Raw genomic sequence first — 12,857 nt, 5'->3', positions numbered from 1 at the left:
AGAGTTTTTACATTTCTGTAAAGGTATTGTAAGTGCTTTGAGGGCACATCACCAAAACATGGAATTGAACAATCCACCTGAAAAGGTAAAGCTGAGTGTTTTCTTCCATAGGGGTATACAACTCCAGTCCAGTACTGGAACAGGTCTTTTATACAGTAGGTCCAGCACCAAAACTAAGGAAAGGTGATAAACTGTTCATAGATGTATTTAAATATTTATTGAAAACTTCACATCCTCCAGCACTGTCCCCTAGTACAGAATTTCATTAGTACACCCTTTTCAGCTTATCATTAGCTATGAAAGTGCACATTTTTATAAGCAGTTATGTAAATGCAATTTGTTTGGTAAATTTTCCATCTGCGTTTCTCATAAATATGGAGATGATTTAACTTTTGAATTTCTGTGGTATAGAAAGTTTAGAGATTCAGTTTTGCAAGCAGTTCTTTGGAGGCCCTCGCTCTAATTTAGAGCAGGTGTTCTCAGTCCCGAAGCAGGCGTGCGAGACTTCGCTCCAGCTGAACCAGTTTCTGAACTGAGCCAGCAAGCGTCTTGGCTGCAGCCTTTGGAAGCTTTTCTTTCAGTTTAAAAGGTGGAGATTTTAAGTTACATAGAAATGCAATAGATAAAAGACAACCCCCAGCAGGAGCGTAAAAACACAAAGCTGGGGTTCAGATTCAAGCCCAGTTAAGGGTTCAGGCCCATTAAGAATGGAGCTGGAACAGGAATCGGCAGGGTAGGTGAGCTGGAGAAGGGCTGAAAACCCCCGCGTCAGAGCCTGCCCGCAAAGGACCAGCCTGCGTGGAGAGGGCTGACTTGCGCCCGCTGTCGGTTGTCCGCCCTCCCAGGTGATGACCAAGTCCCAGCAGGCCCTGCGGCGCCCGCGGAAGAGGCTCCAGGAGGACCTGCACCTGCAGAGCTGTGGCGCGCTGAGCTCACCCTCCTCCTCGCTGCGCCGGTCCCGGGCGCCGAGCGCCTCGCTGCAGGAGCGCCCTCACAGCCTGATCGGGGTGTCCCGGGAGACCATCCTCTGACACCAGCGCGCACCCACCCCACACTGCCTTCCAGACAACGTGCCAAGCAAGGCGGGGGGGGAGGGACCCCCCCTCTGACAAGGAAAAGCGCAGACACCAAGAGACAGACCACAGAGGACAAGTATGAATGTCTTCCTTCAGGGGCTCTTTTCATACAGTATGTAAGACGTGCTTAAAATCGAATCCAGTTCTAACTGTTAACTGTTCGGTCAAGGCGAAGGGATGTCTTAAAAAAAAAAAAGATGAATTTCTACAAAACTGTGAATCTGCCCGAGTTTGTGCAGCTGTGGCTCATTTGTGCCGGAAACTGCTCTCTCTGTGCTGTAAGAATCAGAGGACACCAGAACAAGCCAACGGGCAGAAAATGTCTACAACTTAAAAAGTTGGGTTATTTAACTTACCTCAGTGTGTTTCAATTCTGATCAGTGTTACAATAAAACAAGGATGAATTTTTAATCACGGGGGGGTCATGTGATTGTGAGTAAGATGCCTTTCTTCGTTTTTTTTCTAGCTGAAGCAGGAATCCTGAAGGAATGATACAGCTTGTGAAATATTTGTTTTCCCCCCCTTGGTGGTGTTTTTGCACTTACAGCTTTTCCAAGACAACCACATACTGTACATTGTGCATAATATTCTCTGGGTTCCCATAATAATGTACAAATAGTGAGTTGAGTGAAAAGTGACCCTTAACCTCCCCAAATCCCTGCGTAGCAGTTAAAATCATACCCATCGAGGGGCACATCTGCTCCAGAGTTGGAAAACAGAATTATGCATTTGTCTGGAAAACAAGTTTTACAGTAGGAAGCCACACAATTGCATGTTTCTGGCCCTTTGCAGGATTTACAAGAGCTACAGCCTCCATGCACGCAACTTGAATGACCACTGTGTAGCTGAAAACAAGAGCCATGGTGCTTAACGGGTTTGTTATTTTCCCCCAGAATGACTGGACTCTATTGGCATGCAACAGGTAGTTTTTATTTTTATTTTTAGTACAGTAAATTTTTAAAGCATTACTCAGTGGTAAGGCTTCTTCAGTCACAGTGTGTTTATTTTTTTTCCAAAGGGGTGTGGCCCAACATGAAGGAAAAAACAAAAATGTTTTAGCATGACTACCAGATATCCCCTAGTGGGCACAATACTTAACAGTATGCATTATGTACAAACATTCCAATACTGCTGATGGTTATGGATACAGCTCTAGGACACACTACATTCACAACACCACTCAAACAAAACCTCCAGTTTCTCAGTAGGAAACGTGAAAACAGGGAGCTGAAGTCATACATTTTACAAAACACAGTAAGTGTCATGTCTTTATTCACTGAAACTAAGCTTTTTTACATCAATTTTGGTTTAAGGTTCCGCCACGAGTGGCACTTCACTCTTTACAAGTGTATTTAAAAAAAAAAAGTTTGGGACGCTACCTTTCTTACCCTGTCTGGTATGTGTGGCACTGTCCCAGCTGTTACAGTTCATTTGAAAAACATTATAGTACAGAACTGCAAGGTTGTCAGTTTAAAAGAGAACTTAAAAAAGTCATTGATGCTATGCCTTCATATCCTGATTTTAGGGACAATTAAATAGATCCTAAAACTGCAGGACATGGGCAGAAGAAGTCAATCCCTTAGGACTGCACTGATTCTTTTATTTCTGCAGACAAAAATCCAAACTACAGCAGAGCCAATCTGTGAGTAACAACTGTGCTGCCCTTTAAATTTAGACCTTTCCTTGTTGACTATAAATGAAGGCACATGCAGACACATCATGTTAACTTTACCTCCATACAGCCACGTTTCAGATGAACAGCAATTATTTCATAGTGCCGAAGCTCACTACTGCTACACTGAGCATCTACAGACGCTTACTGTGGGATTCTTAAGGGAGAAGCTGAGCTGAAGATTTGAGAACAGGAGACAGTTTAGGCTTCAGTGTCTTTAGATCTCTCCCACTTCCACAATGGGAGGTCAAATAAATTGGCTTTTACATTCCCTGGGTTAAAACCTGCTGGTAATCAGTCAGTATTTACAGGACGCACCTGCCTTCTTGATGAATCCCACTATCACTAATGCAAAAATTATGTACATATATATGTATTAAAAAACGTACATACAGTACCGTGTAAACATTTATATGCACGTAAAAAAATAAACCAACCCACTCACACGCCTGCTCCATGTAAACGCACATCCGAAACACAGACAGCACAAACAACAGCCAGGTCACAGCACTGATGAGCGTTGTAGTTAAAAGTTAGGTTTGTAAAATACTGAGATGTTTTTAAGGAGTTAGTGCCTAAACAAGGGTAGCGAGTGATATGCCCTCCTGGAGCCCACAAGGCTAGAAAGTGTATTAGTTGAAGGCAGGAGGCTGTAGCGTTCTGGTTACTTATCGCTCTCCCGGCTCTCCGAGGCTGGCCCGAACACGGCCTCTGTACCGATTCTTGTGAAAGAGTCTCTGCCTTCCTTTTAGATGTACATGGGAGTCTCCTGGCCAGTTAAGAGTCTGAACATCGCCGCTGGCATCGTCTTCATGTGGATCTGAGGAGACAAAAAGTACAACAGCTAGCAGCTACCCTGGCTCTGCAATATTAATATCAAAACCTATTAATAATAATTGCTTACACTTATATAGTGCCTTTCTGATCACTCCACTCAAAGAGCTTTACAGGTAATGGGGACTCCCCTCCACCACCCCAGTTTGCAGCCCCCACCTCACCACATAACAGCTATCAGTGGGGAGGAGAGCAAAGAGATGAAGCCAATTCATCGATGGGGATTTTTAGGAGGCCATGATTGGTAAAGGTCAATGGGAAATTTGGCCAGGATGCCAAATAACCCCTACTCTTTTCAATAAAGACCCTACTCTTTTCAATAAACACCCTGTGATTTTTAAAGACAGTGCCTTTTTACAGTATAGTGTCCCCAACACTATACTGGGGCATTAGGACCCACATAGATCACAGGGTGAGTGCCCCCTGCTGGTCCCACTAATATCCTATCCAGGCCACTGGCATTGAAGGGGCACTTTTGAAATAGAGATCAATTGCTACAGCAATTCTTCATATGCTATACACTGGAGGTATCTTTTGGTTTTTTTTTGTAATATTATCTTAAATTAAAAGCCTTCACAGCTAGGTACACTGTGATAAGAGTTTCCCTTTTCCCTATCTTATTCCTATGAGTGAAGGAACAGAAGAGGATATCATCATTCTCCGCCCGGATATCAGTCTTCCTGAGAGGAAGCCTTATTCATGGTAAAAAAACAGAAATAAAAATGGTATTACACGAACACATATTTAAGCTTGAATTCTACAACTATGTATTTTGTTGCCGTTTCAGTTTCTGATTGTAGAGGTCCTGCAGCACGCATGACACCTGGTGGCTGAGTGTGGTATGACAAGACTCGTTCATAGTGAACAATTTGACACGGTCTTCTGCAACATTTCCTGGCATTCGTTCAAATCGCGGGTTATTGCAATTTCAGAGTCCTAACTGGAGAGTTAACAAAAGGATAATTCAATTAAGTGTTATTTGTCTACGAAACAGCAAAACCCTCTAGCTAACACTAAACAGTTTAAACAGAGCCACCAGTCTCTTCCCAAGCCCAGGGAGATTCTGGATTTGCAGAAGGCCTATCAATCACCTCCAAGGTTTGACTTTACTGTGCTGATTATCCTGGTAATACGCGTTGCAATTACAACACCACCAACGATGATTCTAAGAGCTACTGAGCAGAATGGGTTCGTGCCAAGTACTTGACAAAAGTGTTTCCAAGTATCACTGCCACCTGACTCCTTAAAATGCTCTTCTTCAGGGCTACAGAGTCAATATTACAGGAGACAATCTGTGTAAAAGTGGATGTTTTGCACCTACATAAAGTACTACAGCAGTCGGTTTTTCAGTTTTACCAATCCAAACTACAGGTAATTAAAAACTAAAAAAAGAGGGCTGCTGTGCAGTTACAGTAGCGTGGTTCCTGTACAGCCACCGGGACTGCGCGGGATTGACTTAGCTTGTCGCACAGTGGTGCCCTCTGGTGGTGGTATCGAGCAAGACGCGTCAGCTCTTTCTAACACTGAATACCCAGTAGGTGCCTGTGGGGCTTGAAAAATGACAAAAATAAACTTGGAAACTGCACATTTACCAAACCCAAGATGAAGCTCTTACGGCATGAAGCTGCATGAAGGACAGGCTGTGCACAGCATTCTCTCTGATGGACTGGGTTGCAACACTGAGTTTTACTCATTTTGATAGTGAGAGCTTTCAGATGAAAAAGGGGCCCTGCCTCGTTTACTGTACATCTCGGTTCGCAAATACACGTTTTCTTTTACACAACACAGGCCTTACTGACTGCCCGTGTGGGAACTCCTTTCTCATTTACCTTTGAAAATTTCAAAATAGTGGGCTGGAAAAAGAAAAATAACCCCAACTTCTAAAAGAAGCTCAGCGACAGGATGTGTAGTAGGACTCGTGACAAATTCTGTCCCCTCTCAAGAGGGAATGCAATGACAGGATAAAATACTAATTCTGATCCACGATCTGACCAGGCTTCTATCAAAGTTTAATGCATTCTGTCATATTTGGACACATTTCGGCATATGGCTGCCTTACACCTACTGTGGATCAAGCTCTCAGTCACAAGATGGGAGTCAAAGGATCCCAAGTGGTTCCTCCTCAAAATAAAACCTGCTTGAGAAAAAGCACCGATCTCTTGTCTTCTTCTTCAGATCGATCAAAGCTGAATTAAACAGCAGTCGGAAGGCACACTAAGCGCGAAACCATTTCTGAACTCGTCTTTGAGGTCTACAGCCTCCACGCGGGGGCGGATCAGCTCCCGCCCGGCGGTCCCCACCTCGCCCACGGAGTTGGACAGGGCCTGGACGATCTTCTCGTGCGCGGTGGCCACCACGCTCTGCCCGTTGATCTCGATGATGCGGTGCCCCACTCGAACCCCTCCTCGCTCCGCGATGCCCCCCCTCATCAGGCTGCAGATCTGGAAGCGGGAACAGAAACATGGGAAGTTCTAGCTCCCTATTCCTGCTTCCACTCGCGCAGCCCTCGTCTCCAGGCTCTGCGGCAGCACGGTACGGCCCAGGGCCAATGGCTATGAAGGGGAAGTGCTTCGTCTGTCGTGTGATTACATTATCTCTGAATGGCTCAGCTTGGCAGAGGAACCTATTGATTAACCTCTGCCACCTCTCAAGATATCAAGTTCTAATAAGCGCAGAGGCAAAGGGTATTGAAATATTGTGCCTTAGGGGATTTTGGAAGTATTTCATCAATACTCCATATAGATTTACGCCAGCGGATCAATGGGCACTCTCTAAGTGTTTTCACACAGAGCTCAACAGCATTTTCCATACTCTTGGGTCCAGTTAAAAGACTTTCCAATCCATTCGTTTAATAAGGAGTAAAAACCCACTGTCTGCAAACTGTCTGCCTCCTGCTGTGATAGAGCCTGGTTATGTTGTGTACAACAATAACCACAAACAAAAACCAACAAACTGGAGTAGCTTTTGGCATAACAGAGCTGAAAATGGAAGGCAGAGAAGCAAATCTGACCTGCCATTCATTTCAGTGAACAGTGAGAAGAGATGAAGATAATTGCATTTAAACAGCAAACCCAATTAGGCAGCCAATACGATTCAAACCAATTTGATTTTGGAGGGGAGATTTCTTAAGACATTTGATGGCATTTTTGTTTTTGTAACGTGAAAAGCTGGACTCTCAGCTATTTCAGAAGAGAAACAACTGATAAGATGATGATAATATTATTATTAATAATAATATTTCCTTACACCTAAATAGCATTTTCTAGACACAGACTCCCCTCCACCACCACCAGTGTGCAGCCCCACCTGGATGATGCAACAGCAGCTACAGTGCGCCAGTATGCTCACCACACATCACCACACATCCAGGACCATACTGACCAGGCTCACACCTGCTGAGCTTCAGTGGCTTGTCAGTTGTGAGTGGCAGGGTGATATGACTGCTGGCTGAATTACAGTATTATAATAATATACAGTAGTAACCAAGACTCAGGCATCTAACAAAAAAAAATGTACAATAATGTCTAAACCAGGGTAAACTTTTGCTCCGTTCCTGCTACTTCAATTTATTTTATAGATAGATGAGTCCCCCAATTAGTGGGAATTTGCTGTATCCATAATATGCATAATATGTAACAGAATCTCACACAGTCTGCAGAGTGAGGGAAGCAGGGTGAATTCACTCTGGAGGATTACAATGACAGAACCTAACGGAAGTCTTGCGATATGCAGGATTTGGAGCTGGAGAGCGAAAGGAATAATGAGGAGAGCCCATTAGTACAGACATTTCAGAAACATTCCTGCAAATGTTCTTCAGATGAACCTGTTTGTTCAGAGTCACCCACTGTTCCTTTCTTTTCAGGAAATGGTTATTTACACTTTAGCCGAAGTGACATTTGTTTTACGTTCTGAACGCCGAGGCCATCAAAATCAGCAATTGTGGGCAATATTTGCAAATTAAAGTTAATTTCTGCAAAATTCTTTCCTGAATATTAATGATACATGAGCATTTGTATTCGTAGTACAGTACAGTATGTGTATTGGGTATACAGATAAACTAGCCTGGTACACACACCATACATGTGCATAGTCCTGAGCTATTGAATGTTTTTAAAACATTGAAATGAGATCCACATCATGATGCATCTGATTCAGTGCTTGTGAAATATGGAACAGTGTGACAGCAATATGGATCAGCAGCAGTCATTATGTCCAGTGAGTCCACTAGACCTGGGCATGAGATTCTGTCATTTGTGTGTTCATTTTCAAATCTTCCCCTTTGGTTGTTGCTGGTGTTCTGACAGCGGGTGTACTGTCCAATCGATTCATCTGTTCTTAATTAGTCATGAGCTCCTCCTCAGACAGAAGGCACTCAGTTGGCCTTTGGCAACAACTCCATTTTTGTAAGTCATTAGCTGATATGGAGTGACACTGTAAAATGCAAAAGGTTTTAGACGTGAAACCAAAACATATTTGTGTAATAATAATAATAATAATAATAATAATAATAATAATTATTATTATTATTATTATTATTATTATTAATTGAGTGAACAATTACTTGCATTGCTTTGACTTTCTTTTATTAACTGCTACAATACTGTACACCACAGGGGGGAGCTAGAGCTTTGTGTACATGATCTACACACTTCTTGAGAAAAGCCTGCAGTCGATTTATTATCATTTTAGTTCACACTTGAAGATTTCACTGCCAAAACAGTGCATAAATTTCAGAGTGGACATGACCTGCATTTAAAGAATTTAATTTTCTGATGATTTTGAGGAAGTGTTTCACTTTCAGACGAGTTGCTAGCACAACAGGAGCTGTAAGACTTTGTTAAATCACTAAAAGTGTCTGTAGACACAGACTTGCTAATTGGCGAAGAGCTGACTTCGCCCAGCTAAGTGCAAACAAAAGACATAACTAAGCCCTTGGTACCCACAATGCCATTCTGCACGCTGAAGCCCAGCTGGTACTTGAGATCAGGGCGTTTGATGAGGACAGTTGTGACTGGAGGACAGCTCACAATGTTCAGCTTCACTTGTGTCTGGTTCTTCAGACCCTGGAAGATGAAAGAGAGATCACAAACATGGTATCATCTTGGATGGTTAAGCATTTACAATATGTGCAGCAGAGCAGGTTAACTTGCGAACTGTGAAAGTTTCACCTACCTTGATGATGCCCTGGCAGGTGGCTAGAGGGAGTCCCACCAGGCTGGTGCCATTGATGGACATGATCTGGTCTCCGATGCTCAGCTTGCCTGATCGTGCTGCTGGACCCCCATTCATCATGTTGGCCAATATGACGGTGGGCAAAATGGAGCCCCAGCCCGACTCCACAATTACTACACCCAGGATCTCTCCCTTCTGCTTTTCCAGCTGCAGCTGCAGGACAGGGGGACAGGTGGGATTCTGCTGTTCTCTATCACAGCTGCAGCTGTGGGACAGGTGGGATTCTGCTGTTCTCTATCACAGCTGCAGCTGTGGGACAGGGGGACAGTGGGGTCTCTGCTGTTCTCTATTAAGCTGCAGCAGTGGGACAGGGGGGTCTCTGCTGTTCTCTATTAAGCTGCAGCTGTGGGACAGGGGGACAGGTGGGTCTCTGCTGTTCTCTATCACAGCTACAGATGTGGGACAGGGGGACAGGTGGGTCTCTGCTGTTCTCTATTAAGCTGCAGCTGTGGGACAGGGGGACAGGTGGGTCTCTGCTGTTCTCTATTAAGCTGCAGCAGTGGGACAGGGGGACAGGGGGGTCTCTGCTGTTCTCTATTAAGCTGCAGCTGTGGGACAGGGGGACAGGTGGGTCTCTGCTGTTCTCTAACACAGCTGCAGCTGTGGGACAGGGAGGTCTCTGCTGTTCTCTTTCACAGCTGCAGCTGTGGGACAGGGAGGTCTCTGCTGTTCTCTATCACAGCTACAGATGTGGGACAGGGGGACAGGTGGGTCTCTGCTGTTCTCTATCACAGCTGCAGCTGTGGGACAGGGAGGTCTCTGCTGTTCTCTATCACAGCAACCCCAACAGCATGAGGCATAATGTCATAAAGTGCTAAATATTCATATTCAAATATTAAATTGTATAAATGAGAAAGATGGCCTACATGCAATGCAATTTACCATTCATTACTAGGCTTTTAAACTAAAGCAATACTTATGCTTATCTACAGTGCACCCCTGCTCGTCGCCTATCTACAGCTGTAGTTCTGCACAGTCAGTAGCAATTCAAAGAGCCTTCAGTGCAGTTCTGCCACTGAGGCACCTGTAAGAGGGTAATTGGTTCTGAAATGTCCTTTGACATTTTTATGGGTAGTTAACAGCTCAAACCTCTTTGCAGTTTTCCGAGTTGGAGAAATGGATAAGGTCGTCATTGTACATCTCCTGTGTATTAATGATGTCGCTATACTCCTTCTGGCTGAGGTCCTCGGGGTTGATCCCATTGGCTCTCAGGAACTCTTGGTAGGCCACACTGAATGCCTGCCCAATGGACTGAGCAATAAGTTGCGCCTTTGGGGAGAAAAAAACAAACAGTTTTACACCAGAAAATATGCAAATTAAAGTGAAAACCTAAGAGAAAACAGAAAACAAAACAGTTTTTTCCAGATGGCCGAACATAATTTAATGCACAACAACTACTGTACGCAGATCAAGTTGGAATAATGGAATAATTCATTGGGAACACACTGATTTGTATTTATTAGAGTGATAATAGTTCTCTGTTGCATATCTTAAATCTTTTGCTCAAAAACGGTTAAGGCAGATCACAGAAATGAGTGGAGATTGATTTTCAAATTTTCAACTTCGAAAAACATCTCATGCAATCACACAAATTAGAGGCAGGCTAGCTTTCATCTCCTCACTATCGATCAAAAATAAAAACCTCCATGAAATGCTAATGGATTAGCGCCCCTTAGGTTCATATTGGTGATAAAACTCAGTCAGGATTACTTGCAGCGCTTTTAAAGCTCAATCAGATGGTTCACTGATCACCAGCCAATTTTCTCCAATACAGTTCAGCAATATATCTACAAATAAGTGTTTTGTTTCTTGTCGCCAAATGTTGTTTTTAAGTTCATTTTACTTCCCCGTCCAATCATTTTACAAGAAAGCCACATTTTGCCCCTTTTTTAAAGAACCTAAATGTTCGCCTATCCTGACCTGCATATCTCTGATCCTCAATGTCCGATTTCTTGATCAATTCCAGGAAAAGAGCTGCCATCGGTGACAACTAACAATAGCACTGACATTAGCATTTAAGTACAGTACCTTACTTTGAGCATGGTTGTTACACACAAACTTCTTTTCTTTTAAAGACATGTGAAAGTTTCAACCACAAACTTTTTTGTTGTCTTTTTGCTCATATATCCCATTGTGGTAGTTATGAGGTAAGAGATCCACGGATCTCACCAAGCTGTTTCCTGAAAGGAGCCAAGGTACTGTACTTCCTTGGGCGGCTATGTTGCTTGCTGCATACTCCTACAACCTTACGGGAAAGTAGTGCCTCCTGTTCTCCGTGTTAAATTCTCTACCTCAGTGGTTCTCAAACTTTTTGGACCAAGTACCACCCCTAATCCAACCAAAGCATCCAAGTACCACCTACAAGTCATCATCTCATAGGAACCCCAGAAATTATCAATGACGAACATGAGCGCATGTGCACACACACTCACACATACATATAATAAATATTATAATAATAAACTTTGTTTGATATATTAAAATGTGGCTTCTCAAAGTGTTTTACAGGAAAAAAAACAACACATAAAAATAAATTTCAGTGAGCCTGTTTAGTCGAGCAAAGCAGATGTGAATTAATTTTTCGAGCCTTGATACAATTCACAACAGTCTAACAGATTTTAAATCGTCAGGCATTTTCTTGACGGCAAAGGTCTCGCAGTGGATGTTGCAATGAAACCATTAATTTCTGGAGCAACCTCTCTAATTCGTGCAACTACACCGCTGTGTCGGCTTGTCATTGCTCTAGCACCGTCTGTACAAACTCAGACGCATTTTATCCAGTCGATGCCATTCTCTTCGATAAATTAATTCAGAAGCTGAAATACTGTACGTGCTCTCCTGTTGTTCCTGTTGGTAGCGGCTTACAGAACAGAAAGTCCTCACGGGACATACCCTCAAACTCATATCTAACGTAAACGAGCAAATTGGCCAAATCGACTACAGACTCATCTAATTGCAGTGAAAAACATCTGCTCATCTTAACGCGCTCTGTCAGCGTACTTTTGATATAATCCTTCATTTCAACAATTCTATGAATGACTGTGTCTTTTGGGGGGGCAGCAGGTGAGCTGTTCAGCAGCTTTTTCTCCACACATAATAGTGTGGGGCTTACCTGCTTTAGCAATCCGCAAGCTTGCATTTTTCCACGTTTCTGTTTTTATTTCAGTGTTTATTTTAAGCATTTATTTCATGCGCAAGGGAGAGAAACACAGAGACGCTCGGTGTATTTTTCTCACATTAACTTAAAACAGTTCTTAATATTTTTCTGTTATCTATCACGCTTTCCTGTGCTCACAAGATTACCAGCATTCGTACCTCACATTTCTATGCATTCCTGTATTTACAACATTGGCATTGTTCCAAAATCACGCACATTCTCCTTTCTCCCTATTTGCCGGAGATACAGTAGCTGTTTTTAAATACAATTGGTCACTTGCGTCCGTAGCACGCATTCCTATAGAGTGGTAAAGAATTACAGAGTATCTCTTGTGTCCACTGAAGTATTAGCGCGCACTGTATCGTAGTACGTAGGCTGCGTATTCGACACGTAAAAAAATCCAAAATATGAAAACCTGTCCCGATTTTTTCAGCGCACACAACACAGTTCCAGGGTCATTTGGTGTACCACCTGGCGGCACGCCACGTACCACTCCCGGTACGCGTACCACAGTTTGAGAACCACTGCTCTACCTTGTAGGAGTAACTGGAAATACCTCCCATGAAAAAGAGGATTTGGTTATGGTAATCATATCAAATTCATTTCCCCAAGATCAGAACTGCAGAGAGTACAAATGAGCTGTATAAAAGGACGACATGCGACAAACTGCATCTGGCTTGCTGTTACTAATAACAAGAAACAGCTCCTGGTGATTGAAATTTCATGGCAATACGGAAAGCAGATTCTGTTTCTATAATTAATACTTGTTCTGTAAAAAATAGATCCATTGCAGAAGACAAAGTAAAAACTCTCAGTGAATGTCATTTCAACAGCAGGAAATAATTATACAGAGAGCTAAGGTCCAAGGACATTAGTGCTGATAAAA

At 43.1% G+C, this 12,857-nt stretch overlaps 2 protein-coding genes across 7 annotated transcripts in view; one reads left to right on the top strand and one right to left on the bottom strand.

The window, feature by feature from the left end:
• Positions 1 to 2,023, top strand: part of fam189a1 (family with sequence similarity 189 member A1) — a 146,996-nt gene extending 144,973 nt beyond the window's left edge. Inside the window, exons 12-13 of one of the 2 annotated variants that reach the window (XR_001478038.2) lie at positions 846 to 1,152; positions 1,543 to 2,023. Coding sequence is in view for 1 of the 2 variants with exons in the window: in XM_015343263.2 (XP_015198749.2) it covers positions 846 to 1,031 (186 nt within the window). In the remaining variant the exon portion in view is untranslated. Of the gene's footprint in view, positions 1 to 845; positions 1,491 to 1,542 lie in introns of those variants that run through there. The other variant, XM_015343263.2, reaches the window with a different exon arrangement.
• A 29-nt stretch (positions 2,024 to 2,052) lies between these two features.
• apba2b (amyloid beta (A4) precursor protein-binding, family A, member 2b) overlaps positions 2,053 to 12,857 on the bottom strand; it is an 88,430-nt gene continuing 77,625 nt past the window's right edge. For all 5 annotated transcript variants that reach the window (XM_069190540.1, XM_069190543.1, XM_069190541.1 and 2 more), the window contains 5 exons: positions 9,904 to 10,083; positions 8,755 to 8,967; positions 8,526 to 8,645; positions 5,883 to 6,023; positions 2,053 to 3,568 (listed from right to left, as the gene is read on the bottom strand). In XM_069190540.1, coding sequence (XP_069046641.1) covers positions 3,497 to 3,568; positions 5,883 to 6,023; positions 8,526 to 8,645; positions 8,755 to 8,967; positions 9,904 to 10,083 — 726 coding nt within the window. In that variant the 3' untranslated portion in view covers positions 2,053 to 3,496. The remainder of the gene's footprint in view (positions 3,569 to 5,882; positions 6,024 to 8,525; positions 8,646 to 8,754; positions 8,968 to 9,903; positions 10,084 to 12,857) is intronic.

Source organism: Lepisosteus oculatus, chromosome 5 (genome assembly GCF_040954835.1).
Source record: "Lepisosteus oculatus isolate fLepOcu1 chromosome 5, fLepOcu1.hap2, whole genome shotgun sequence".
Classification (NCBI taxonomy): Eukaryota; Metazoa; Chordata; class Actinopteri; order Semionotiformes; family Lepisosteidae; genus Lepisosteus; species Lepisosteus oculatus.
Note: the sequence above shows the minus strand (reverse complement) of the source record. Positions and strands in the feature narration are given on the sequence as shown.